The sequence below is a fragment of the Indicator indicator genome, chromosome 32 (assembly GCF_027791375.1).
Source record: "Indicator indicator isolate 239-I01 chromosome 32, UM_Iind_1.1, whole genome shotgun sequence".
NCBI lineage: Eukaryota > Metazoa > Chordata > Aves > Piciformes > Indicatoridae > Indicator > Indicator indicator.
The window spans coordinates 165,959-190,348 of NC_072041.1; the positions used below are offsets into that span (position 1 = coordinate 165,959).

Below are 24,390 nucleotides of genomic sequence, written 5' to 3' on the forward strand. Positions count from 1 at the left end.
CTTTAGGTGGTATAAAATGTCCAGGCAACAAATGTATGTGACTCTGCAAAACGACACAGAGGTTTGACGAGGACGTAAGGTTAAAAGCTAGGTGTTGCACAAATCACCAGAAGAACTTAATTAAAATAATCATACATGAAAGTAAGGCTAGAAAATAAAGTGCTGAATATGAGAGAAGGTCAATGACACTCAATATGTTTGCAGGTTCTAGGAAAAATACCAAAAAAAACTTAAAACTTTCTGAAGCTGCTCTCTGGATTGCTCACGCCTTACCCATTTAGCTCACACACCAACCCCTCTGCCACTTCTCTTGGGATGTATTAAAAACCTGCAGATTTAAAAAGTTGCATTAAGTGTGCTGTAGAGATTTAAATAAAACAAAGGACGGAAGTGCGAAGGGAATGAGGATGTATGGACCCAATAAAGATGTACTGATCTAAGCCCCTCCACTGAGACTCTCAAAGCTTCAGTTCCTTGGAGATGACTGACAGGTGCAGGAACAGCATTCTTGTGTTGCTTGTGCATTCCCACCTTTTCTCAACAATATTTTTGGTATAATATTTGTACAGTTCCACATGTTGTTTAATACAGCCCTATATGAAAAGAATAATTAATCGCTTCTTCCTTCTCAGAGAATGAAGCAACGCACGATTTCCTCCTGGTGTCTTTTGTTTTCCCCATGATCCAACAGAAGATTGAGTTCCAAGATGTCTTGCTGAACAAATTAAAAGTTGTCCATGAAAGTGCAAATGCAATGACCAAAACATTACTGTTAAAATCCTGCAGCTGATATTTCCAGAACTGCAGTGGGTATTTTTGTTGTTGCATGTCTCTGCTAAAAACAGAAAATGAAAACAGTCTGAAAAGCAATGTCACATTGCTACGGGATGCTGCTGCGTATCTTCAAGTTCCTTGGCCTTTTTCAATTCTTTCACTCTGAAAAAACAAAGAGGAGCTATATAACACTTCCATTTCAACTCTCTTTCAAGACAGAGCAATCAAAGTGATTCCTGACTCTAACCTCCCCTGCAGCAGAGCCAGGTCCCACATTCCTGACACAATGAATAATTGGAAGCGCAAGACTGGGCCCTCAGAAATCCCAGACAAAGCACACTGGAAAGAAACTTGCTGTTCTTCCTGATCGTGGTACCTGCAGTGAGGCTTCCTCCTGCCACTGGCTTATTTAACTGCTGGGGAGTTCTCTGGGCTGCTGTTCATGAAGTGTGTGCAGCTGCTGCTATCCCAGCTGTTAGAGCAAAGGGGTTCTTCATTGTGGGTCTCTTCTTCATTGCTGAATCAGGGACAATTGGTGTCATGCCCAGCACAGCAGGGGGAAAACAGTCAGGGCAGCTCAATATTGATACAGAATCTCACATAAGGAAGTCTTTGTATGCCAGCAGAACCACCAGTGTGGGCATGGAGAATATGCTTCACACTTACTCTAGCTACTGCAGCTATATTTGCTAGCACATGGGTTGGTAGCACCTACGTTTTCTTCCAGCCAGCAGTAGAGGACATTGCATGCCAAAGGAGGTAAGCCTACAACATGGAAGAGTCACTCTCCCTACATGTGCCATGATGCTTCAGTTCTCAGCTCCTGACAATGCATGCAATACATTACCTCCTCTAGCACTTGTCAGCCTAAGAACTAAATCATTAATGAAAGCTGAAATAATTTAAATTAAAAGGATGAAGAGAAGGAAATAATCTCAATCTTAGCAAGTAAAGCAGAATTCTGCATCAGTGCTGGAATGTTAGCTCAGGCTGTGACAAACTGGCTGCATGATAGCGAAGGCTCCTTGCAAAGGAGCGAAAATGAATCCATGGGGTCTTCCCATGCTACCCCTAAACCTGAAGGCTGTTGCCTAACTTGGGGCAGCCTGGCTCTACCTCTTTTTGCAGGCAGGTCCTTTCTGAAGTGCAATCCCTTTGCCACCCACCTCCATGTGCCTTCCCTCTGCTACTGTGCGGGGAAGACCCCCATGAAAGGAGCTTAGAATGCAGCCTAAATTGAGGTGATTTAGCAAGGCACGTTCATGCCTAACTGATATAGCAAAAACTTGGAAGGACAAATCAAGGTATGGTACAAAGAACTGTGTCAGAGTTGCAAGTCTGAGTACCAGAATCTAGCTAAGGGTGAATGCTTTTAACAAAGCCCAAGTAACTATAGCTAATAAAAGATGTGAGGAGAACTAAGCACCAGCAGTGCTGGTTTGTAGTGTCTGTGTGCAGACTTCAACCCACACGTCCTCCTTTGGCCCTTGCACCAGCCTGCTAATACAGGTGTATGATGAAAGCATCAAACTGACATCTGTCACTACATCTCCATTTCACTCTTTTATGTATTCCTTTTTCTGCACATACTCAGAATCTGCTGAAGGGGGAATTGTCTGCTTTCAGCTCTCCGTTTTAGCTGACTCAAAGCTCCAGAACTTAAAGGCATTCTCTTGATTAGTGAAACTGAGGGGAACAGGAGTCAGTGAATAAATCACACAAACTAAGATGCAGGTCAGGCCTTTGCTTGTTACCTTGACTCCACCAAACTGCTTGAGAGGATAATTTATGGAAAGACAAAGGGCTCTGCCTGTTTCAGAGCCTGACAACACACATCCAGGGAGCCCTGGCATGCCTCTGACATCCGGGTCTGACAGAGTGGTGCCTCGATACAGCTGTCCAAGATGCCAAGAAGTGCTCCAATGCCCAGGCTAAGGAAGAAGCAAGGCAGCAAGCAGCACCACTGGTTCTGAATTCCTGCCTCGGTGGTGCTGTGCTGAGCCAAGATGCCTGATACAACTCCACAGAGAAACTGTGGGGGAAACTTTACTCTACACAAGCTGGTGTCTAAAAGACCCTGCTGACATCATGGGAGTAGGGGCTTCAGGATGGCCCCAGGCAGCAGCAAGCCTCTGATCACCCACAGTGAGTGGTGATGTACAATGGTGCTAGCTGCTGGGTATGCCCAGATCATCTCTTCATTACAGCAGGCACAGGAGCACTGGCACAGCAAACTGAAATTACTCACAAATGACAAACTGACCCTCTTCAGTACATATGGAGTTCTGGCAGCACAAAAGCAACCTCTCCCTTAGAATTACTGGTACTGCACCACTTCAAAGCAGAGGGTGAGCCAAGATGCCTGCTCTGCTAGAAAAAAACGTGACATGCCTCTGCGCACCAGGCTAAGCCTTAACAACATACAAGATGCCATCAGTGAATGCAGTGCAACTTCCAAGTGTTTTCTGTTGCACTTCAGTACTGTAATGTAAAATCAACCTGTTATTAGAGATCTCTCACTGAGAGCATGCACAGGAGGTAAACTGCTGGCTCTTCACTCAGACATGCTACACCTTAGTTTAGCACTTTAACATGCAAGAGCTACACTAAGAAAGCACTTTTGCTGGAAGAATGCGAGACATGCTTTGCTGCAAACTTCACCTACAGCATGCAGTATCTGTACTGGTGCAGACCTACTGAATCTGTTTATCTGGAACACACATGCCAACAGAAGTTAATTACTCCAGCACTCAACATTTGCACTACTACAGATCCTGTTCAGAAATATGCAACACTGGGCCAAGTGTGCTTTACATTGGTTTACAGATTTTCAGGCATATAAAAATGTTGCAAGCGCAATGATAATTATTGCTCAGGAACACAAGAACATATTAGTACAGAATTCCCTACATCAAGGTTGCGGACTTTGAAATCTGTTCATGGGTACATTACTGAGAGATGCTGTTCAGTGTGTAATGGCTTAAAACAAATCCTGCATCCCACAGCATTTATAATCTTAAGCTTCAAGATCCATCCAAATTAATTAGGCTACCATATTTTCTTTTATTAAACTAAGCTCTGTGTTCAGTATACAAAATAGAGCAAATTGGGAGTGCAAGTCCTTTATCTCTCTAACACACTGACCTGCAGTCTGCAGCTGATAATCTCCCCTTGTTCAGAGGAGCGGGCACTGGGAAGCCAGAGAAGTTCTCCCCTCTCCTGGCAGCTGGCTCAAGGCAGCCCCACTCAGCTGTGGGACCTGCAGTGTAGCACAGCCAGAGCAGAGCTGAGGTCCCTGGAACTGCTACCCACAGCTGAGCACAGGAATGGCCAGGCCAGCCTGTGGGAAGCACTGAGGGGGTGGTGAGTGTCCTGCTTCTTCCTCAAAGCTGGGCTAAACAGGAAGGGCCACAGCCAGGGCATACCAAGCTAGACACCACACCAAGGTAACCTATTGATCGAAGTCACTGTTCTTAAATGAGCCTCTGAATTGCTTTATCAAAAGAATCTTAACCTACTTTTTTTCCCAACCACTTAATTCTTTATTGGATAGTCTGTACTGCAGCCATTCCTGTGTCTTAAAACTACTTAGTCCTCATTTAACACTTCTTTTGAGTAAGTTCATACTTTGCCATTCTTAAATTCAGGCAGGGGAAGAGGGCCAAAGTGCAGCATTTGAAGTTAGGAGCATTACTGAACTGCTCTAAGAAAATAAACACTACTGGAATGTGTAGAATGGCACTGCAGAAAGGATGTTCCGAGCTGATGTTTCAGTCCACTTTGGGAGACTTACAGTGAGACTTTTTTTTTAAGCAACAAAACAAGTGAGAGCGCTGAGAGCAAATAACCCCAGCAGGACACGTGCTGACGGATGGTGCAGAAGCCTCTCCAGAGGTCTGCAGGCACTGCTCTGCTGGTTGGGATCAAGGAGGAGGGCTGGAGGTGAGGACAGTTAAGTGAGGCACAGCTGCAAGGCAGAGCACACACACACCAGACAGGGTAATGAGCTCTGGCTCCTGCAAGACTCCAAACAAGAAGTACCACTCTGCCTCAGCAGCTACTGAAACCACGCACAGAGCTGCAAGGACTGCAAAGGTAATTCTGCACTGATGAAGCCTTCAGCAAAAACCTCCTCAAACAACATTTCCTCCTCTAAGGGACAAGGTCATTCCCTCAGCCATTGCTGAAGAGCAGATGGACAGAAAGAGCACGTGCAGTAGAGATGGCCACTGACAAGGGGTCTGAATCACAGCTGTGGTGTGATGCACAGCAAGAGAGAAGATATTTTCAGCTGTGAGCTTTGACCCCTGACACTCAGGAGCTCTGTCCTGATTCCCAGACCGCTGCAGCCAGACAAAGCTTCTGCCTTTCCCCTGCCTACTGCTTACTGGGGCACCACACAGGAGGTTGCATCGTGATCTGCTGAAGCGATGTGAAAGCAACAGCCCCTGAAGCACACGGCAGCTGCTGTCCCCACGTGCACTACCCATGGGGTGTCAGCAAATGGCCTCCTCAGAGAGTCACAGCAAGGGATGGCTTCATGGGAAAGCGTAACACAAAGCTGCTCCATCAGGCTGACTCGGAATGCCCAGCCAGGGAAATGTCATGAATCTGAATGCTGGAGATCAGTGTAAGGGACAGGGTGCAGAAGCTAGAGGAGGCTGTCTGGCAAGTTACCTGTTGCTCTGAGAGCTGAAGTGGCCCGTGGGACATTTAAGAAAAGGGAGCTCTTGCCTTTTTCCAGATATCTCATTTGGGCAGCAAAATAAGAGAGACAGAAAGGCCCAATAAGAATGACACCCCAGAGCACGCAGCCTGCGAGTTAACACACACATTTGAGCTCCAAACACATTCAGCCCCTGCAAGAGGTAAATGAAAAAAAAATATTTTGAAAACCCTTGTTGCAGGTACAATGATGCACATCCCAGCATGACATTTTCTCACATCATCCTGAACTCAAGTGGGACTTTTCAATGCCTTAAAGATTTCCCCCACTTGATCTTCCTAGGAGACACAAGAAACTGAGTACTTCAATGCACTCAATGGCTGCTGCACAGCACATATTAAAAACCTACAAGAAATCCAAGTCCTAGGTGCACAGGAATAGAAAAGGGTTTGTTGCTGAAATGCCAAGAGAGAAGGGTATGCAGAGAACAATAAAATAGAGTAACTGCTGTTTATTCAGGTATAAAATAAAAAGTTGTACTTACCAGAGAAACTCACTTCAGGTGTTACATGCACGCTCCTGAAGCCAGAGAGCAGCATTTAATCAAACCACAAGAAATGGGGCAAGGGGAAGGTGCCGTGGAAGCACCCACTCTCCATTACCCACAAGCACAAAGAACCAGTGCTTTGCCCCAGAGAAGGCAGAAAGCCATCACCTGTCCTACCTCCTTGTGATCTGCTCCAGATCACAGCCTATCAAGAGCAGGGCAGAGAGGTCCCTGTGAGCAGCTCCCTGTTTCTGTCCCTGTCCTACACCTGGCTTCTGAGCAAAGCTCTCCTACACAGGAGGCCACAGTGGCTGAACCCACAAGCAGGGAAATGTCAGCATAGCAGGCACTGTGATAAGCTCAAATCTGTCCCCTGGAGCAGATTCCCCCGAGGTGAAAGCTATTACTTGAAGGCAATAGTAAATGGATTTTGTTTTATTTTTCTTCTGGAAAATCTTTCAGTTTCTAATGCAGAAAGCGAGCAAGTTTTGTCTCTCAGAAGATGGCCAATAAAAGTCTCCCACTTCTCCCTCTTTACAGATCCTGGTGTAATGTAACCCAAAATAAATCCACAAAAAAAATCAGTTTCAAAAGAGGTTTTCAAGCTGAACCACAGAAGCAATGCTGTGACCATTCTGTACAGGCAGCTACATAAGCATGGTGTCAGTGTAGGGAACGCATCCAGCTGTGTGTTACAGACAGACAGGTGTTGCATGCATTCCTTCAGCACATGTGGATGGCAGCCTGTGCACATCAGAATGCCCAGAGACTTTCCTTGCATGTGCGCACGCCAGCAGCGTATGCACAGAGGTTACGTCAGAATGCAGAGTAGCAAAGAATTGTTTGCTGTGACACACTTCTACAGCAGAACAACAGCTAAGGCACTGTGTGACACTTCACAGCTTCCCTTTTCCAGACAAGCAGAGAATGCCCCAGTTTGAATCCCGTATCACCTGCCAGTCAAGGCAAACTTCTCAGCATCTGCTTTCTGCTGATTCCTCATCCACTGTTACACGCACGAAGTGCAACTACTCTTTCTCCCCTGTACCAGAGACTGCTCCTAGAGCAGAGTCACCACTCAGGATCAGGACACAGAGGGGGCGTTCAGGGCTGGAAGTCATGCACCAGCTGTGGGTCTGGACCCTGAGCTTGCTCCTCTACACAGTCCCCTCCCCATGGCACTGGCCCCGCAGCACAGATCAGTTGCAGTGCATCTTGAGACTGCAGCATGCACTGCTCTCTCAGCAGGAACCCCAGCCCTGAGTGGAAAGGGACAACAGCACAACAACTTCATTCTTCTGCGTTCAAGTCCCACATTTTCAGTTTTGAATCCAAGCAGCCCACTCTACTGTGCATATTTTAAGTTCAAATTATTGTTTCTACTCATAGAACAAAGGTCTTAAACCCCACATCCCCTCCTGTCTGGTATGCCAAGGTTACACACAGTTCTGCTAGTACAGGAGGCAGCACAGCTTCCGGCCTGGGTCATTCCCAGGGCTGCAAAGTGCCCCAAGCAGGGTGTTCTGCAGGCAGCCCAAGCCCATGGGTGCCAGGGCAGACAGAGGTGCCTGAGAGCAGGGCACAGCAGGAGCTGTGCTGGCACACCTGCACACAGCCAGACACATCTGTTAAGCAGGAATTTTCTGGAATAAAAGAAGAGAGCACCAGAACTGTGAAAACAGAACTAGCCAGAGGCAGGACACGCACAGTACTGCCCTCTCTTACACATTGTGAGACATGGTCCACAGCTAGCCAGACAAAATCAGGGAAGACTGGGAGACCACCAGTTATCTGCAGCCACTGTGAAAGAACAGGTCTCCCCAGGAAACCCCCTGCTGCAGCATGAGTCTGAGGCAGTGCAGGGAAACATTTGCTGCAGCTCCTCTCTTGCACCACTTTCTCTCAATTCCACTGCTTCTGAAAGGGCTTTGTATCCTCAACATGAGTGCAGTGTTTGGCTTTTGTCCAGAGAGAAGACAGAGTAGCTACATCCAGCCTCCTGGTTGGCACAGGCCCTGCAGCTCAGCCTTCTCTGTCCATGACTGCAAGTGTGTCAGGTGCTGCTAGAGCTCGAGGGCTCCTGCCACAACAGGTTCTTGTTGTGTTGTGAGGGCTGAGAAGCTGCAGCTCCTTCTCAGACTCATCTTGGAGCAGGAGGAAGGAGGTCAGGACACTGCCTGCTGGGGAGGGAAGGCATGCTTGAGCCAGCCCTGGGCAGCTCTGCCCTGCAGCCACTGCTCTGCTGCACTAAGCAGACATCACTGTCTGCAGCATTCATTACTGCCCCATGGATACCCAAGTCCAAGATCAAAGATGGCTGAACTTTCTGGGGGGTGGTTTTGTATAAAAGCAGACACTTAGGTCCTTACAACAGATTAAGGTCTATCAGTCTCATCAGAATGACCATTTGGTTTTAAAGCTACTTATACTGAATTTTATTTTCCAAAATGGAATCATGCATTTTCATGCTTTTAAAACCAAACACTCAACTGTAGACCAAAAATTACCAGCCCTAGTCATACTCAGAGCATCAGGTAAGTAAAAAGAAGCCACTCAGTCAGGTCCCCATTATGAGAATACAAGCCATCTGTACACAGTTCCTGAATTAACCTGCATTAATTACTTGTAAAGCACTTTACCATTACCATTACCACTAGCACCTGGAGCTTCAGTGTTCCAGCTAACAGCTTCAGAGTGCTGATGTGTCTGCAACCAGGAGTAAAGTTTCTCTTCATCAGGGCAAGACCCATCAAAGCAGCACTTCAACAGTGAAGGCATATCTAGGCCTTTGTCCTTATTTCATTCAATTCTCACCTGATTAGTCATTAGTAAAGAACCCAAATTGTTACTTGCAAAAAATGGGGGCTATGCAATAAAAAATGGTAGCATGGAAGTCATCAGCTCTCACTTCTTTGCTAGGCTCAAACAAATAAGGAAGTCTCCAACAGGCTTAAATCCAATTCATACACTGACTCCCAAGTCATAAAAATCATCCCTGCAATTCCAAGTCAGTAAAACTCCATGACCAACAATTCAACTCTCTGTTCTGAATGCGACATGGAAGGAGTCCAGGCCACCCCTTCCTCCCTTGCTGAAACAGCAGTACACAAGTGGTGCAGGCTTTGACAAAAGCTCTGCTGTCCTGCCTCCTGTCCAATGCAAGATGGTACTGAGCAGTCCTGCTGACAACTCAGGCACGTGCCTTGAGAGCCACAGCATTCCTTGATCGTACAGGGACTGTGACCTGCCATGGGAATGCTCTGGCACCTTCCCACCCTGCTGCCAGGCAGCAAACTGCTCTGCAGGGGACCTCCTCATGCAGGGACTGCTGACAGCAGCTCCTCTGGCACTGACACACAGCTGGATAACAGCTTGTCCTACTAAGGTAACCAGACATGTAGCTTAGCAAAGACCACCTTCTAGAAGACAAACATTTGTGCTTAACCACCTCAGGGAGGGAAAAGCAGCATGAAGAACAATTCTGCTTCTCTCTGGCTCAGGCAGAAACTCCTATTTAGAGCAGGCTGCATCTATACTGCAGCTTCCTACGATCCAGCCCAAATGCTGCCACAGTCCCGTGACAAAGGACATTGTCACCCATTGAGCGAGTGTGAGCACAGACCCTGGCAAGTTCCAAAATCTACTGACAGCCATTTTAGATACTGAAGAAGTCCCCCACCGAGAGTGCGGCCTCAGCATGCCCATGATGGAGAAACATGGCCTCTGTCACACAGTCATGCATCGGAACATCTACTGCAGAGCTCTGTTCTGTTGTAAAAGCAGCAGTGTTAGTCATTGCAGTAGGGTTAGTTTATAGAGGATTCTGGTTTGTAGAATTAATGGAGGTGAAACTCACTGGCATATCTCGGCTGCAGCCCCATGCAAGCAAGCAGAAAGCAAAAATATTTAAAATGGAAGAGAGGAACTGGCTAGCAGGCAGCTACACTCACCCTTTTGTACAGCCTATGGTCCACCAGTGGGCTTCAGATTGCAAAACAATACCAAAGAGCTATTAGCACACACATGGCAATAACCATACCTTACCAAAGCTCCAAGTCAGGAGGAGGAGACAACACTTCTGCTTGCCTGGAGAGAAAGAACCCTTCCCACTCCTGCCTACTGGACTCCTCCTCTTTAGCAAGGAGGAGCAGTCCTGTGTTCAGGTGTTTTAGTGCAGATGTAAAAAGCAAGTAAAATAAAGCCAATACTGTTATCCCTGTGGCATTCCTAGCTGCATACTGCCTTGCAGCAATTGTCCGTTTTCCGTCTCATTCCAAATGCTAACCTGTGAAACTCACTGCAGAGCATTACCACAGCCTAGCCATGGTGCTGACACCTCTCTAGTGTAAATATTTTCCTAAGAATCAGAGAAAGAATAGGAAAGAGGATGTCACCTTCCCAGTGAGAGCTGACTGCAAAGATCATATGTGGACTCAGCTCAGCAAACCCAAATCCTCTTTATACCTCTTGCAACTCTTTGTGGATCCAGATGTGTCCTACCTGGGGATCACTAAGTAGGTGAAGTCTTCCCAAAACCATTGCATAAACAAACTCTTGATTCTCCCTTACACAGAACAGCCTGTCAGAGACAGTGCAACTCACAACAGGTAAACGGGGAAGTTTGGGGTTGAAAGTTAGTCATGAGCCAGTTGATGGGGCTGGGCACCATGGGAAGATGGGCAAAACTCTACTGGGAGAAGCCAGGAAGTGTCTGTTTCTCATTCTCGACAAACAATGCTGCTGTGACAAGTTATGTTGATGCCATGTTATGGCTAATGCATGTTATTCATCAGATCTCTGAGGACATGACAATAGATGGATAAATACGTTGGGTTTTTTCCCAAAGCCAAAAGGAAACGATAGATGTCTGAATGTCAGAATGGCTGCTGCTGATGGATGACCACTTGTGTTTCAAAGATACCTGCTAGCATTCAGCTGCCAGAACTCTAACATCTTCCCTAAGAACACACTCGAGCAAAACTTACATTTCAGATTCTGATCAGTGTCTGCACTTCCTTTACTGAGAGAGCTCCAATTGCAGAACCTCTCTCATTAACTCTCTTGAAACATCTGTAATACCACCCAGATCAGGCAACAAGTGTAAGGTCAGGAGATCAAGAAAGCACAGGACCAGCATGCCTGTGCACCCCAAATTCTCAAGCTGGCAGGAATCTTGTCTGCTCTACCAAGCCTCTGCACCACAAATCTAACCAGCAAACCAGGACACAATGACTACTGAAGCTGTTCTGAATGCTCCTGGAGAGAGTTCTCAGAACTGGCTGAAAAGTGGACTTTGATTGATTTAAAATAGGAAAAAACAACCAACCAGATGGTCGCCAGGGGAAAGCTGGAGTAAGTCTTGCCTAAAGGCTACAGAATAAGACCTTATTAAGAGTCCTTTATTGGCCCTGCAACAGAACCTGCTTGCGCACAAAAGCCTAGGTTAAACAGCTTCTGAGTTTTAAGTTTGAATTTCTGAGCTTTAAGAATTTACTGCCTTTTCACTTCACTATTCTTATTACAGACTGCAAGTGGCTTTTACAGCTGCCTCTGCCACCTCTATCAGCTGACAAATCTGCTACAAGATCCTGTTTCTTTGATGCTCCCCTGCATGCCCTCTTTTCCCTCACTCTCTCAGATTTTCCAAAAATAACTGCAGTTTCTATCCCCGGTTCTGACAAGGCCCTGTAGTTTAACAAGTGGCTCCACAGTGTCATTTTTACACTCCTGAGCATTAAACAACATTAGATGTTAGCTGCTACGGTGTGCTCCTGGATCTTCAGGAGCTTGGATGGCTGAAGCGTTTCTTTATGGAGCCTGAGGCTCCGATTTCTTGTTTACAGCAGCAGTGCACTCATTTTGAACATGTCAAGAGGAGTACACAACAAGACTCCAATGGTACTTCTGAAATAATGCATGGGGCCCAGGTAGGAGTTGCACCAGAATCAGCTGTATCCTGGGCTGTGCAAAGGATGCACAGGAGATTGAATGGGTGTAATTAAGAGGCTTATGGAGAAGTAGTTTTAAACCAACTGAGCATGCTAGGTTTTATTACTCTGTCCTGAGGAAGAGGTGAGCAAGTCAAGCAGTGAGGAATAAAAGTAACTATTAAGACACAGAAAATTCAGAGAGCTTGAAGGAGAGCAATGAGAAGGTGGCAATTACCTCACCTTCCACCTGGTACCCCTATGTACATGCAACACAAACATGGCAGCTCAGAAACACAGTTACACAGCCAGGCTTGGAAGGAATGAATGTGGGTGGTCTTGCCAGGACATGGCTGTGCTGGGGAAATGTGTAGGTCTGCCCCTTGGAAGCAAACTGGTCAGAGTCATCAGAGATGTGAAGCTCTGTTTTAGTAAGTAGATTTGTATCACTTCTGGCATTATGCTAGAATTCCATGGATGAATTCCCAAGTAACCACAGCTGCTAGCAAAGTGCCCAAGGACCAAGCCAGGGCTGCCATGTAAGCCACAGTGGGACAAGCTGCCCGACAAATACAACCCAACAAACCTTTTGGTCTCTTCCACATGCCCTGCTGAGAGCAAGGAGCCACTCGTCCTTCCTTATCAACAACTGTGGCTGTTTCACGTGCATTTGGACTTGGTCTGGGAACTACAAAGCCCTCTGTTGTATACACATTACTTCACAGTGACCCTGCAGGGAAGATTTCCTTCCACAATGTAAGTCACACTGATCTGCAAACTACAGCTCTGCAATCTCACAAAAAGGTTTGAATCTGTTTCTAAAATCACATTTATCACATTTATGCCCCTCTGCCTCTCAGAGCTCTGCTTATTCAAGCATCACTGGGCTGAACTAGGCAAGCTTCAAAGTGCATCAGGTCTGACCAGCCCCTGAGTGGATGAAATGCATGTGTGGTGAGAATGGAGGGCACAGAGTCAAGAAAGATCTGAATTCACTTTTGTCTAGTCAAAGTTCCAGTTTGCAACCTGATATGGGATCCTTTCGCTGAAAAAGTGAAACCAATGCCCTGCATGTGGCAGAGCAGAGGCAGGGTAGTGTTGGCTGCCACCTGTGAGCACTGTGGCAAGCCCACACAGTGCCCACCCTGCAGGCCCCGCTTCATCGTCATGTCTGTGCCTGCTCCCAGCTCACTGCGGTGTGGAATGGCTGCCATGAACCAACTTGTCTGCTGCTCTGCTGGCACATTCCACCTACCCACATCAAAAAGAACTTGTATTATGATGGGAGCCTACCAAATGATTCTGTGCCCAAAGCAGAGGCATTTCCAGTGTGCCCCAGACATTGTCACATTTTGCCATTTTCCATATGCCATGAATGCTTTGTGCAGCACTTACAAGCTGTAGTTGTGAATGAAGCAAGCTTTTTCAAACTTCCTTAAGTTCAAATTTTAAAGTCATGTGCCTTGGTTTGTTCAAAGCTTCCTTACTCTGTGTCTGCCCAACCTGGGCTACTTTACCATATCAGCAATGGAGCTGAACATGGTTCTTTTGCAGCAGCAGCCCTAAGTTAGAGGTTTCATCTTTGTAAGTACATCTTAGAAGCAGCTGGACTTCATTATTTGAAGATCTCTAGCAAGTTGATTCTATCATCCTTTACATCGCACTCATTGCTGACACACTTGAGTGGTGTTGCACTGCTCTAGTGAAGGGCAGATACCAAAAACTGTGTCATACCTGTGGCGGCAGCGTCGTAAAAACCGCATGATCTTGCGAGCAGCTTGGTCCTGCTTCTTGGTAAGCAGACTGCTTCTAAACACAGAAAACAACACTGAAGAACTTCAGAGAATAACACTAAAGGCCACAATAATCATCCTATGAACCACTGTCTGTTTCCCTCTGGCCTCTGTAAATTACAGCACAGCCCTGACAAAAGTAAAAACAATCCATAAAGATATGATCGTGGTAGCAAACCCAGCACCCCTGGGGCTCACCTGAGTTTCTGCTGCACAATGGTGGCTGCCCGGCGGTTCTGCCTCCTCTTCCCGCACTCCTTGTAGCTGCGATAGTACTGCTGGATCAGCATCGCGGCTCGGCGGCTCTGCTGGAATTTCTTCTGCTCATAGTAACTTCGGAATTTGCTCTGGATAAGAATGGCAGCTTGTGTCATCTTTTTATAAAGTGCATACTACAAGAGAAACAAAGATAGGCTGAGGCACTCCAACAGCGGCAGACAGAAGCGTGTTGCTGTGCTGAAAGACTCTGGTGCCACCAGTGAGTGTCTGCTCATCAACTGGAGGCTGTGAGAGAAGTGTGACAGCAGCAGATTAGGTGCAGAATGGAGACTGCATCAAGACAGTCAATAGCTGTTTTGCTATCCATGGAACAGCTTGATGGGATTCACAGAGTGCTTTAGGGTTGAAGGAACTTTTGAAGGCTCACCCAGTCTAACCCCCTGCAGTCAGCAGGGATATCTGTAATCACAGCAGATTGCTCAGAGCCCCAGACAACCTGACCTGGAATGGTTTCAGGGATGGGGGCTCTACCACCTCTCTGGGCAACCTGGGCCAGGCTCTCATCACCCTCATTATCAAAAATGTCTTCCTTCATCTAGTGTAAATCTCCCTCTTTTAGTTAAACCATCACCCCCTGTCCTGTCACAGCAGGCCCCACTAAAAAGTCTGTCCCCATACAAGTTTTGATTGCTCACATATCCATTTAAATACAAGCATTCCAAGTGGAATAACACATGGAGATGTATAATAATGTACAAGAGTTGCACTCATACCTCTGACCTAACCTCACCACAGAGGTTTTCAGTGCTTACTTCTCTTATTTTGAAAGTTTTAACACTTTCAAAGCCTGTGTGTCTGTTGTTCCTGGATACTTTATCAGATAGGTGATACAGATAACAGCCATTGCCCTGGACAGGATAATGCCCTAATGTATTTCAGGGGATTTTTCCAGTCTGTCAGAGGAAAAAAAAAACAACAACCAAAACCAAAAGCAAACAAACACATTTCCCCCAGCATCACCCCAAAACAAGGACCCCTCCACATCACCACAATTTACCAAATTTCACTTTTTGGAATTGAAGCAGTCATTAGGTGCAGTTATATTTTGCCACCATTTGTTTAGGTGTGTTTTTTTTTGTGTGTGTGTGTGGTTTTTCTTTTTTCAACATTTTAAATTCAATAAATCAGATTGTGGTTTAAAATTAGCTGCTTTATATAAGTCCACTCACAGGTTGGTCATGGTTTTCCTTCATATTTTTAGCCCAGACAGGACTTCTGTGGCTGAGTTACACACCCCTGAACAGAAGGGTTCAGCTACAACACCGTGGTGTGAGCCATGGATGCAGAGAGGCAGCCACAAGCCTGTGCTGACCTCAGCAACTCAGGAGCAGAACAAAGGAACAAGGCCCAAGAAAACAGCAGTCACTTGACACACCAGACCCCATTATGTTTGCATTCAACTCTAAGACCCACTTCGCTGAGGAGCTGCTTCCCCTCCTCTTTTTCCCCTCCAGCTGGGAAGAGGATAAATGGAGAAGGTGCCCAGCCTCTGTGAGGTGGCAAACCACAGCTAGCACAGCTGCCCCAGAGGGCTCAACTCACTTGTACTGATGGAGCAGTAAGAAGGGAGCTGTGGATGGAAAATTACCCTGAGGACACGTTCTCTCCAGGAAGAGCATGCCCTGCCTCCTGGGTAGCTCTGAGAGCTCAGCTGATTCTAGTATTTGAAGAGAGCAGGATGTTGCACAGCTGGGAAATCCATTTTTAAAGCAAAAAATTATTGGCTGTGGACAATTTCAGACTGGCACCAACAGTTGTGCTTCCAGTATGAATGAGCAGCAATGTACAGGAGATGGTGGTCATAGGAACTTGGGGCAGATAAACATGCAGTGTACTTTGCTGGGCAGGCAGGACACAGTGGACACTGGCTGCATGGGTGGGATAGGTGTCCTCCTGTGCTCCCCAAACGCAAAGATCACCAAATGAGGGCTGAGCACAACAGCAGAGCAAAGTTTGTCCTCCAGAAACTGGCTTCAAAACCTTCCCCACTCCTCGGCCCATCACTGCTTACTCAAGTGTCTTAAGTATCTATTGAGGCAGGAGCATTTATTCTATTTTTTTTTTTATCTATACTGCTCCATTGATGTGCAGGGGCATGGCAGCCCTTGGCACCTCCCATCAGGTTTGCTTTGTCAGAGATTTCTCAACTACAGGGATTTCTGAGCAGGTGCTACTAAAACATTACTCTAAATGCCAGGTTTTCCTGGCATATAGTGAGTGTGAGAGTTAGTGACCCACAGGGAGTTGTTTTCAAAACAGTGCTTGTATTTGTATTACCTTCAAGGCTATCCAAGTAAGCTTAGGGAGAAACAGAAAAATACAGAGTTAATGTTAGTTCTGCAAATAAAGAATAATAATAAAAAAAAAACCCCAAACCATCTTCTCCCAAAGAGAAGACATTCCAGGATTCAAGACAAAGCAGCTTTTGAAAGGAATTTAGCCTGTTACTGAAAGCATCACTCCAGAACGACAACCACCAGAGAAGCTGAATGTGAATCATGATGCAGTCATCTAACACTAGAAAGCCTTCCCAAATAAACGTTTCTGAGGGTTGTAAAAGAGCACAAGCATCTTGCCTTTCACTTTACATACCATGCCACCACATAGCTTGAGTATAGGAGGGTATAGTGAAGAGAGTCTAAGTCCCTCCCAGCCTAAGCCCCTCCAAAATAACCCAAACAATCCAAAACCACCCAACCAAAAAGGAAAAAGCATCTTCTCTTTCTAGGGTTGAGAACTCAGCCTAAAAGAGTCTCCAACTAGAGTCTGGAGAAGTGATTTGCATCAAGCTAACCCACACAACTTTTGCAAAAACAACAACCAAGTTTTTCATCTTTACCTTTATTGAAGGCAAAACCAACTTCAATTTCACAATGAAATTTGGCAAGCAGCTAGTCAGAGAATAGTCACCACGCTCCAGCATGCATGAAGGCCAGCATGGAATGCCTCAGTGCCCTGCCCTCTATCTCACAGCACAACGCAGCTCTCATAAGAAACAAAATCCCATCAAGGATTGCTGCTAAAATTAACATTCAGGACACGAGTTTTCTTCCTTTCTCAAGTTGTCTGAGCAGGGCATTTCATTACTGCATACTGAAAAGCAGACAAGAGGAGCAGTGGCATAACTTCCCTTACAGGCTGTGCTCACAGCATTGCACTTCCCTCATTACCTGTTTGTATTTTCGGTAGCAACGCTGAATAACAGCTGCAGCCACCTCCTGCTGTTCCTGGAGAGGACGACCCTGTGTGGAGAAGGAAAGAAGCAATAAGGAGTCAGAGTTGCACCAAAAAAAGAGGACAGATGATGGTAAATGGCTCACAGCAGCTTGCAAGGCTGATGGCTCACAGCAGCTTGCAAGATGCTTCTACATCTCCCCTGTCAGGGATACCTGGTCTGCTTTAGGTCTGGGCATTTCCTGGAGATGTCTCTGCTTTCAATTCAGCTAAGGGATAAACCTTCAAATTTGATCTTTACATCAAGCAGGCAACTAACCAGCACTTCTGGCATCTATTTTTGAGGACATGTTTTGTGAGTGCTGTTTCAGCACAGATGGCATGCTAGAGCACAGCATGCTCACCAACCTAGGAAAAAAACCAGAAACCCAGATTGCTCTCTCCAGTATGGTAGCTGCTGGTTAAACAACCGCAAGCAAATGCTAGAACCTTTGTAAAGGTCATGACAGAAACTGTGGTTTTGTCCCAGGAACAGGAATTACCCACACTCTATTTTATAACAAACTATGCTCTCTCACATCTAACAAGGAAGACATTGAATATTCTGGCCACATACCTTGTATTTCCTGAACACTGTCTGGACGAGTTTGGCAGCTTCATAGAGTTCTCTCTGCTCATGATCAGACAGAGTTAACTGTGCAAACTCATTTTCTACCTTCTCGCTGGTGGATGCACTCAGAAATTCAGACCAGTCTGCTGCTGAGGGAAGGCTGGGTTTCTCAAAAACTATTTCACTGATTGGTGAGCCTGCAGGGCTCAAGCTGGTGTTCGAAGAAGGGGTCAGGGGTTCACTGTACAGACTTCTGAAATATCAATCACAGAATTATTGGCTCACAAAGTGCCTGGGCTGGCATCACAGACAAGGACTAGAAGAGTCCTAAGTTCAAGGCAGAAGCTTGTGCTCACCTCCCTCTCTACAAGGGCATTCCACATTCCTGAACCTGCCTGTACTGCATTGCACAGACTTGGTGCTGCAGAAGTTACACCAGACACTGTGGACACTTCCCCCTCCTACTGCCTACACTCCTTCCACATTTTTGTAGCTGTGTTGGCAAGGATATGTTGAGTTTCCCTAAGAAATACCTCCTGTGTGCTAAGGAATCAGTGCTCACATCACCAAACCCCAGAGCAGGGACCTGACTGACCTTATCTGTGCAGCACTCGGCAGATGCTCGACATCAGCGAGGTAACTGGCCAGCCAGCTCATCGTGGTGCTCATGGCAGCACTCTCTGTCCTCTCCACCAGTGGTGACTCCATTGGCACAAAATTCTCCCGCTTGATCCTGTCAGGCGTAGCTTCAATGATGTGCTCTGCAAGTGTCATCATGTTCACCTGGGAGCGGGGAGAGGGAAGCAAACCTTTTCTGCTGGGTAGCAGGAGCTGACCATTACAACCCAGCTTTAGGCAGACTGCCCCTAACCCTGAGGCAGCTGGAGAGAAATTCCATAACCAAAGCTCATCTGCTTTTCTGTCTCCTCTGACAAAACACTGCAGGGTTTCATAGTGCCCAGACATCTTCCACAGAGTGTACAGGGAGTCTGAGAGAGTGGTGAAAGGTTCAGGTCACTGGACATTTGCTGTTTGTTATGGACAGCTGTCAGCTGCTAGCTTATTTCCAAAGGAAAAGCAGCTATGCTGCCCTCTCACCAAGATGTGCAGTAGAACATAATGGGACAATGAAGGCACATCAGGAGAAGCTGAAACCCTTGAAACCATGGCTTTGCCAGGAGTCCTTCTGAAGCACATCCCTCTAACCCACCAAGATTCACAGGATTTCAATACAAAGAACAGCTCTTGCTTTGCAAAATCTGCTTCACCAGCAGGACAGAGCACTCAGAGATGCCAAGGCAGCCCAGGCTTGCTGTGCTCCCACTACTCCTGTTGCTCAGAAGAGCAAGCACAGCACCCTTCCCCCAGTGACAGTGACTAGTTCTCAGCTGACCATCCTGCTTCTGTGGTGGATTTATTTCCTCTGTTCCATTCCTGGTGGGATTTTTCCTTCTTCAAACCTACCGCCTTTCTCCTTCTCCACTCTTACCTCCTTGTTCATTGAAGTGCAGCAGCCTGGCCTGCAATCACAGTACTGTCTCTCTCAAGTCACCTTGTCCTCATAGGGACTGCTTCCCAGTTCCCAAAGGACTGTGAGGTCACTTCAGTCTCAGTTACTGACATGAGCAGCAGGCTCTGCTTTTTCCTTGCCAAACTGCAAACACCTCTGTGCATTCTGTGCGCCGTTGAAGTGTACCCCAGTGGGTGACCCCACCTGCTAACTGTCAGCCTTGGTGTGTGGGTTGAAAGGACACTTTTTGAAATCAGCTGAAAGTGGATATCGATCACATGACCAGCTCCTTTCACACAGCACACTGCGGACTCTGTAAAGGCCCCCAGAGAAGTTTCTCACACTTAGGCTCCTGTGCAGCCGTGATGTTCTCTGAGACTGCTGATGCTGGTGCTGTGGGTATGCTTACCTGCAAGTCATCCATGTGGTGCAAGCAGTCCTCATCCCCAGCGCTGTCCCTATAGGACAAGAGCTCTGCATCCACCATCTCCCTGTCAGCCATCATCAGCACATTAATCTGCTCTCGCTGGCGTAGCCGATGGGCTACAGCCTCCTTGCCCAGTGCAGTGCCCTTCTGGCTCCCTGCCACCTGCACTGCAGACACACCAATGTAAATGTCTTTTGGGTTCCATTTGATGCCTGCATGGCTGCCAGAGCCCTGGTACCCAGGAACTTCTGGTATGTGCTGGGAGAGCTCCCGGCCATAGTCCCTTAACCCTTCACTGGGGCTGATTGTCTCAGTGGCAGATTGCTTGGAGCTGGAGTTCTGCTTCCTGATATTCGGCTGTTCCAGGCTCAGTGCGGTGGAAAGCAGCTTCTCTTGCCGGGCTTGAAAACATTCAGGGCTCAGCTTATGTTTTTTGGGTGCGGGGTAATCTTTCTGATTCTCACTACTGTAGTAACTGGAAGGTTCTGATCTTGGTCGTCTCAGCTCTGGAAACAAACACATCAATGGTCAGAATGAAACATGCAGGTGGGAAGCTTGTGCTAATTTCTAGAACACCTGATAGCAAGTGCCATGGCAGGCACTCACTCCTCTTCCCCATGCTTACCCAAGCCCATGGAGTGCTTGACAGAGTCCCCCAGGAAAAGAACTAAGCATGGACAGCAGGGCTACACCTGGCATCTGCTGCTCAGGTAAGCAAGCTCCTTGCCCTCAGTTTTTCACATGGCAAATGTCAGCAAAGCAATGCATACCCTCAGAGTTGCTTTCTTTACCTGTGTTTGTATTGGAAATCACAGTGACTCCCTTCTGAGGCTCCTGAGAGGCAATGAGCTCACTGTGCCACTGGGACGCCCAGTTGTCTGTGTTGGAGTCTGTGCTCGAGGGGCACTGCCCCTGGGGGTTTTGCCCAGTCTGAGTTTGCTCATCCCTCTGTAGCTGCTCCAAGCACTCTGCCAACTTCACGTGGCCCCGGGACCGGGCAATAGCCAGTGGCAGCCTCCCAAGGGAGTCAGGAATGGAGATGGCTCGGCGGTCCCACTTGTACAGCACAACAGCCGCATCCATGTGGCCAAGGGCACACGCCCACATCTGCAAAACAGAAGACAACTGCCCCACTGACCTGCCTCCTCCTTTCCTTCTTGGTAAGGCAGTGGAGTCTGGTCCCCAGCTTATGGGAAAATGACTCCAATAAGCACAGCCACAACGCACCAGAACCCTAGCAACCACCCACCCTCAGCCAGCAGGGAGGACAAGATGCCTGCTCTTCCCTTCTGCAGCAGCGAAACCTCAACCTGTCGAATGAAGGTGACAGCTTGACAGGTTCTTATTAGGTTTGGTTTTGACTCCAGCATCCTGGCAGGGACAGAAAAACCTCATCCACACAGCAATCTCTGAGATCAGAAAGATGCAGACAGAACTAAAGACTGGGAACAATAAAATCAACAGCCTGCTGCTGTAAACTGGCACTTCTGCTTGCACCTGCTTTGGCTTTTTTGCTTGTCAAAGTTCTCAGTCACCATTTCATGATTCCACTGACTGAGACACTGCAATGATCTTATGACCTTAACAGTCAAAGAGAACAACATGAAAGAAAGTGTGCAACATCCTGCCCCCTGCGTGAAGGTGGAGACTAGAGAATGGGTAAAACACAAGCCAGAACCACCTGTCTGTCCCCTTTCCTCACACTACTCAATGCCAAGGCTCTTTCTGTCAACAACAATAGTGCTGTGTTACCATTTACAGAGCAAGAAGACACAGAAACATCTTCTCTCCAGAGTGTGAAACACATCAGGAAAACAATGCATCAGGAAGAACTCCAAAGGGTGCTCAGACTCTCTCAGAAGTTTCAGTCCCTGCTCTTACCAGTGGAGTGCAGGAGAAATGATCCACATTCAAAGGGTCAACTTCAAGCTCCAGATCGATGCTGTCTGCATGTTTGGTGCTGCAAAGGAAACAACAGAAGAAATGGTGCTCTGTAGCCATGTCAGGATCACCATCTAAATGCACAGCATTACCCAGTGCACCACCTCACAAAGCAGTGGCCACACACATGCCCGTGACACACATTTACTACAGAGTGTCCCCACCAGAGCTTCTGAGAGCAGGATACATCCAGCAATTGGACTTGCTCTCAAGAGGGACAGGTCCCATCAGACTGGAGGACAGGAACAAGTTTAGGGACATGGCTGTTTGTAAGGGACAGTCAGAAGTCTGGAGCAAGCAGACCTTAGGTATGCTTCTGCCATGCCTGTATTGACAGCCAAGAGTCCAAGGGGCTGGATCTTACCGCCATTTGATGAGGGTCTGGATCAGGGTAGCATAGCCCTGGGCAGCAGCCAGGTGGAGCAGTGTCATTCCTCGGAAGGTCTTCGAATGGATCAAGTGTTTGGACTTTGCCCAGCAGGCACGGCTCATCATCTTCTCACACACCACCACCACACGGCTCTCAAAGCAGTTGCCCAGTGTCCCAGTCCCAGAAACGCACTGAAACACCACACACAGCCGAGGTGAACCATGGAAGGAAACTGCAGCCTGCCCCTTCTAGAAGTACTGAGACAGTGGCACATTCCAGGTAAAGCCAACTGCTTTTAAAGACACTCACAAATCAGACTTGTCCAAGAAAAAAGAAAAAAAGCGTCTCCAGCCCCCCCCAGCTTGCCTCTGGTAAGAAAGTGCAAAGCTGCCATGTCTGGACACAGCAGGGCTCATACCTGCACCTGTGTTCCTCCATTTCCATTCCCATTGCTGCCCCCTCCAGCTCCTTGTTTGTGCTGCTGGGAACCTGTCATTTCAGCCATTCTCCTCTCCATCTGCTCAAGTCGCTCCAATATGGACATCCTGAACTGGTTATCTAGGTTGGAGAGAGACAGAATAAGGATATTTCCAAGGAAAGAAAGCCCAGGTTTGGGCAGCCTACCATAGGAAGCCACAAACAGCTACCCTGGAAGTCAGACAAGAGATTTGCTCTACTTGGCACTGCACAGGGACACTCGCCCTGCAGCATCCTAGCTCTTGGAAGTGCCTGCAGCAGACCTTTGACTGCAATTCCAGAGAACTTCCTTAAAGAAAACACACAAAAAAATTAAAATCACAGGCAAAGTATTCTAGCTACATTCATATGATGCAGTACTGAGGTAACCCAGCTCCCCTGAGAACAAGTAAACCCTAAGTAAATACAACCATTGTGACAGCATTTTAGTGGCATCCTATATGTCAGAATACCTCCCATTTGATAGCCAATGTCCCTGCTTTAAGAGTCTTGAATTCGGCTTGGCTTGCCTCCTGAAACCATGCAGTAAAGGCACTTCCTCTGCTTCCTTCTAAGCTTAGAAAACAGAACCTTTAAAAAGCCACTTGCTCCTTCTCTGGCAGGCTCCCTTTCCTGAAAACTAGTTTCAACCAAGTGCCAGGAACAGAAGTACCAGAAATCAAGAGTAAGGGCAATGCCAATCCAGTAACATCACTCTGAAAGGCAGTGCAGCTCTCCAGCTCTCTGGGCTCTGCAGAAATCTAAAGGCTGCATTAGCTGATTTCTCTTCCTTGTACCATAACATAGCACTGTGATACAGCTACTAATGCTTGAGAAGTCGAGCATGTAGGTTAAAAGGACATTGCTGAACCTGATGCTGTAAATAGCATCTCAAGCAATCTTTTTGTTTGGAACCAGTCCGTGCAGCTCAAGTAGCTGCAAATGCAGAGAGCTCCTTCTGCCTCGTGACCCATAAGGGAGAGGCTTCATGCAGCTCACACGATGCTGCAGAGGATAATTTCGTGGCTGGGAAACATTTAATGAACCTTGATAACATGCTGTGGAGGAAAGATAACCCTCATCCTGTTTGGTTTCATGCATCCATATAGATGATGTGATGGTGAAGAGCACTGATAATCACAGGACAAAGCCCACTGACAGTAACAGGAATCAAAACTAGCAAGCTCTGATCGGGTTTTGGAAGAGAAAGGCTTCTCAGAGTGACCTGGTTACAGGTGGAGGCCATCCTGGAAGGCTGCAGGACTACTTCTGCACTACACTCTGCAAAGCACAACTCTCACAAGAGGGTATGAAGCTGGCATTTCTGCAGCACGGTATGAGTAACAGCAGCAGATTCAACTCAGCCCTTGATAGAGAGGGATTTGGATCTCTGCTGTACTGCACTGAAGACCATATTGCAGATCACTGATAAGAGACAGCTCAAGTTCACTGGCTAAAGACATCCCCTTCTTCGTAAGAGCCTACTCAAGAGCCAGGGGCAAAGGAGTGTGGCCACTAACTTCCCCTTAATCTCGTTTCTCTGCAGCCTCTTCTCGCCTAGTCCAAAGCACTGTTAGTTATTATTAGTGCCTTCTTCATAACTCAGCTTTCCTGCTAGCTTCAAAGCCCCTGGGAGCGACTGATAGCCGAGGAAATGCTCCTGGCACAGAGGCGGTTCCGGGGCCATCTCCACAGAGCACCCAGCGTCAGCAGCGCTCCCGCGGCCAGCCCTGAATGCTGCAGAGTGCTGCAGTGCGGTCCGCGGCGCCGGCTCCTCCTTCCCCATCGCCAGGCGGGGCACGTATGCTGCAGAGCCCGACGGAGCCCGGCACGGCCAGGCCGCCCCTCCCCACCCGCTGCCAGCTCAGGTGCCAGGACAAGGGGACAGACACCTTTGCCACGCAGGTTAACGGCTC

General features: G+C 47.4%; 1 protein-coding gene across 4 annotated transcripts in view; it reads right to left on the bottom strand.

Moving 5' to 3' along the window:
- Nucleotides 1-872: 872 nt before the first annotated feature.
- CAMTA1 (calmodulin binding transcription activator 1) overlaps nt 873-24,390 on the bottom strand; it is a 211,768-nt gene continuing 188,250 nt past the window's right edge. For 2 of the 4 annotated variants that reach the window (XM_054395138.1, XM_054395139.1), the window contains exons 11-24: nt 22,437-22,576; nt 22,013-22,209; nt 21,589-21,667; nt 20,499-20,814; nt 19,690-20,213; nt 18,366-18,553; nt 17,777-18,023; nt 17,157-17,228; nt 16,264-16,284; nt 13,906-14,099; nt 13,649-13,723; nt 9,938-9,968; nt 5,452-5,633; nt 873-936 (exon numbers count right to left, since the gene is read on the bottom strand). In XM_054395138.1, the coding sequence (XP_054251113.1) occupies nt 873-936; nt 5,452-5,633; nt 9,938-9,968; nt 13,649-13,723; nt 13,906-14,099; nt 16,264-16,284; nt 17,157-17,228; nt 17,777-18,023; nt 18,366-18,553; nt 19,690-20,213; nt 20,499-20,814; nt 21,589-21,667; nt 22,013-22,209; nt 22,437-22,576 (2,330 nt within the window). Of the gene's footprint in view, nt 937-5,451; nt 5,634-9,937; nt 9,969-13,648; nt 13,724-13,905; nt 14,100-16,263; nt 16,285-17,156; nt 17,229-17,776; nt 18,024-18,365; nt 18,554-19,689; nt 20,214-20,498; nt 20,815-21,588; nt 21,668-22,012; nt 22,210-22,436; nt 22,577-24,390 lie in introns of those variants that run through there. The other 2 variants (XM_054395140.1, XM_054395141.1) reach the window with 2 other exon arrangements.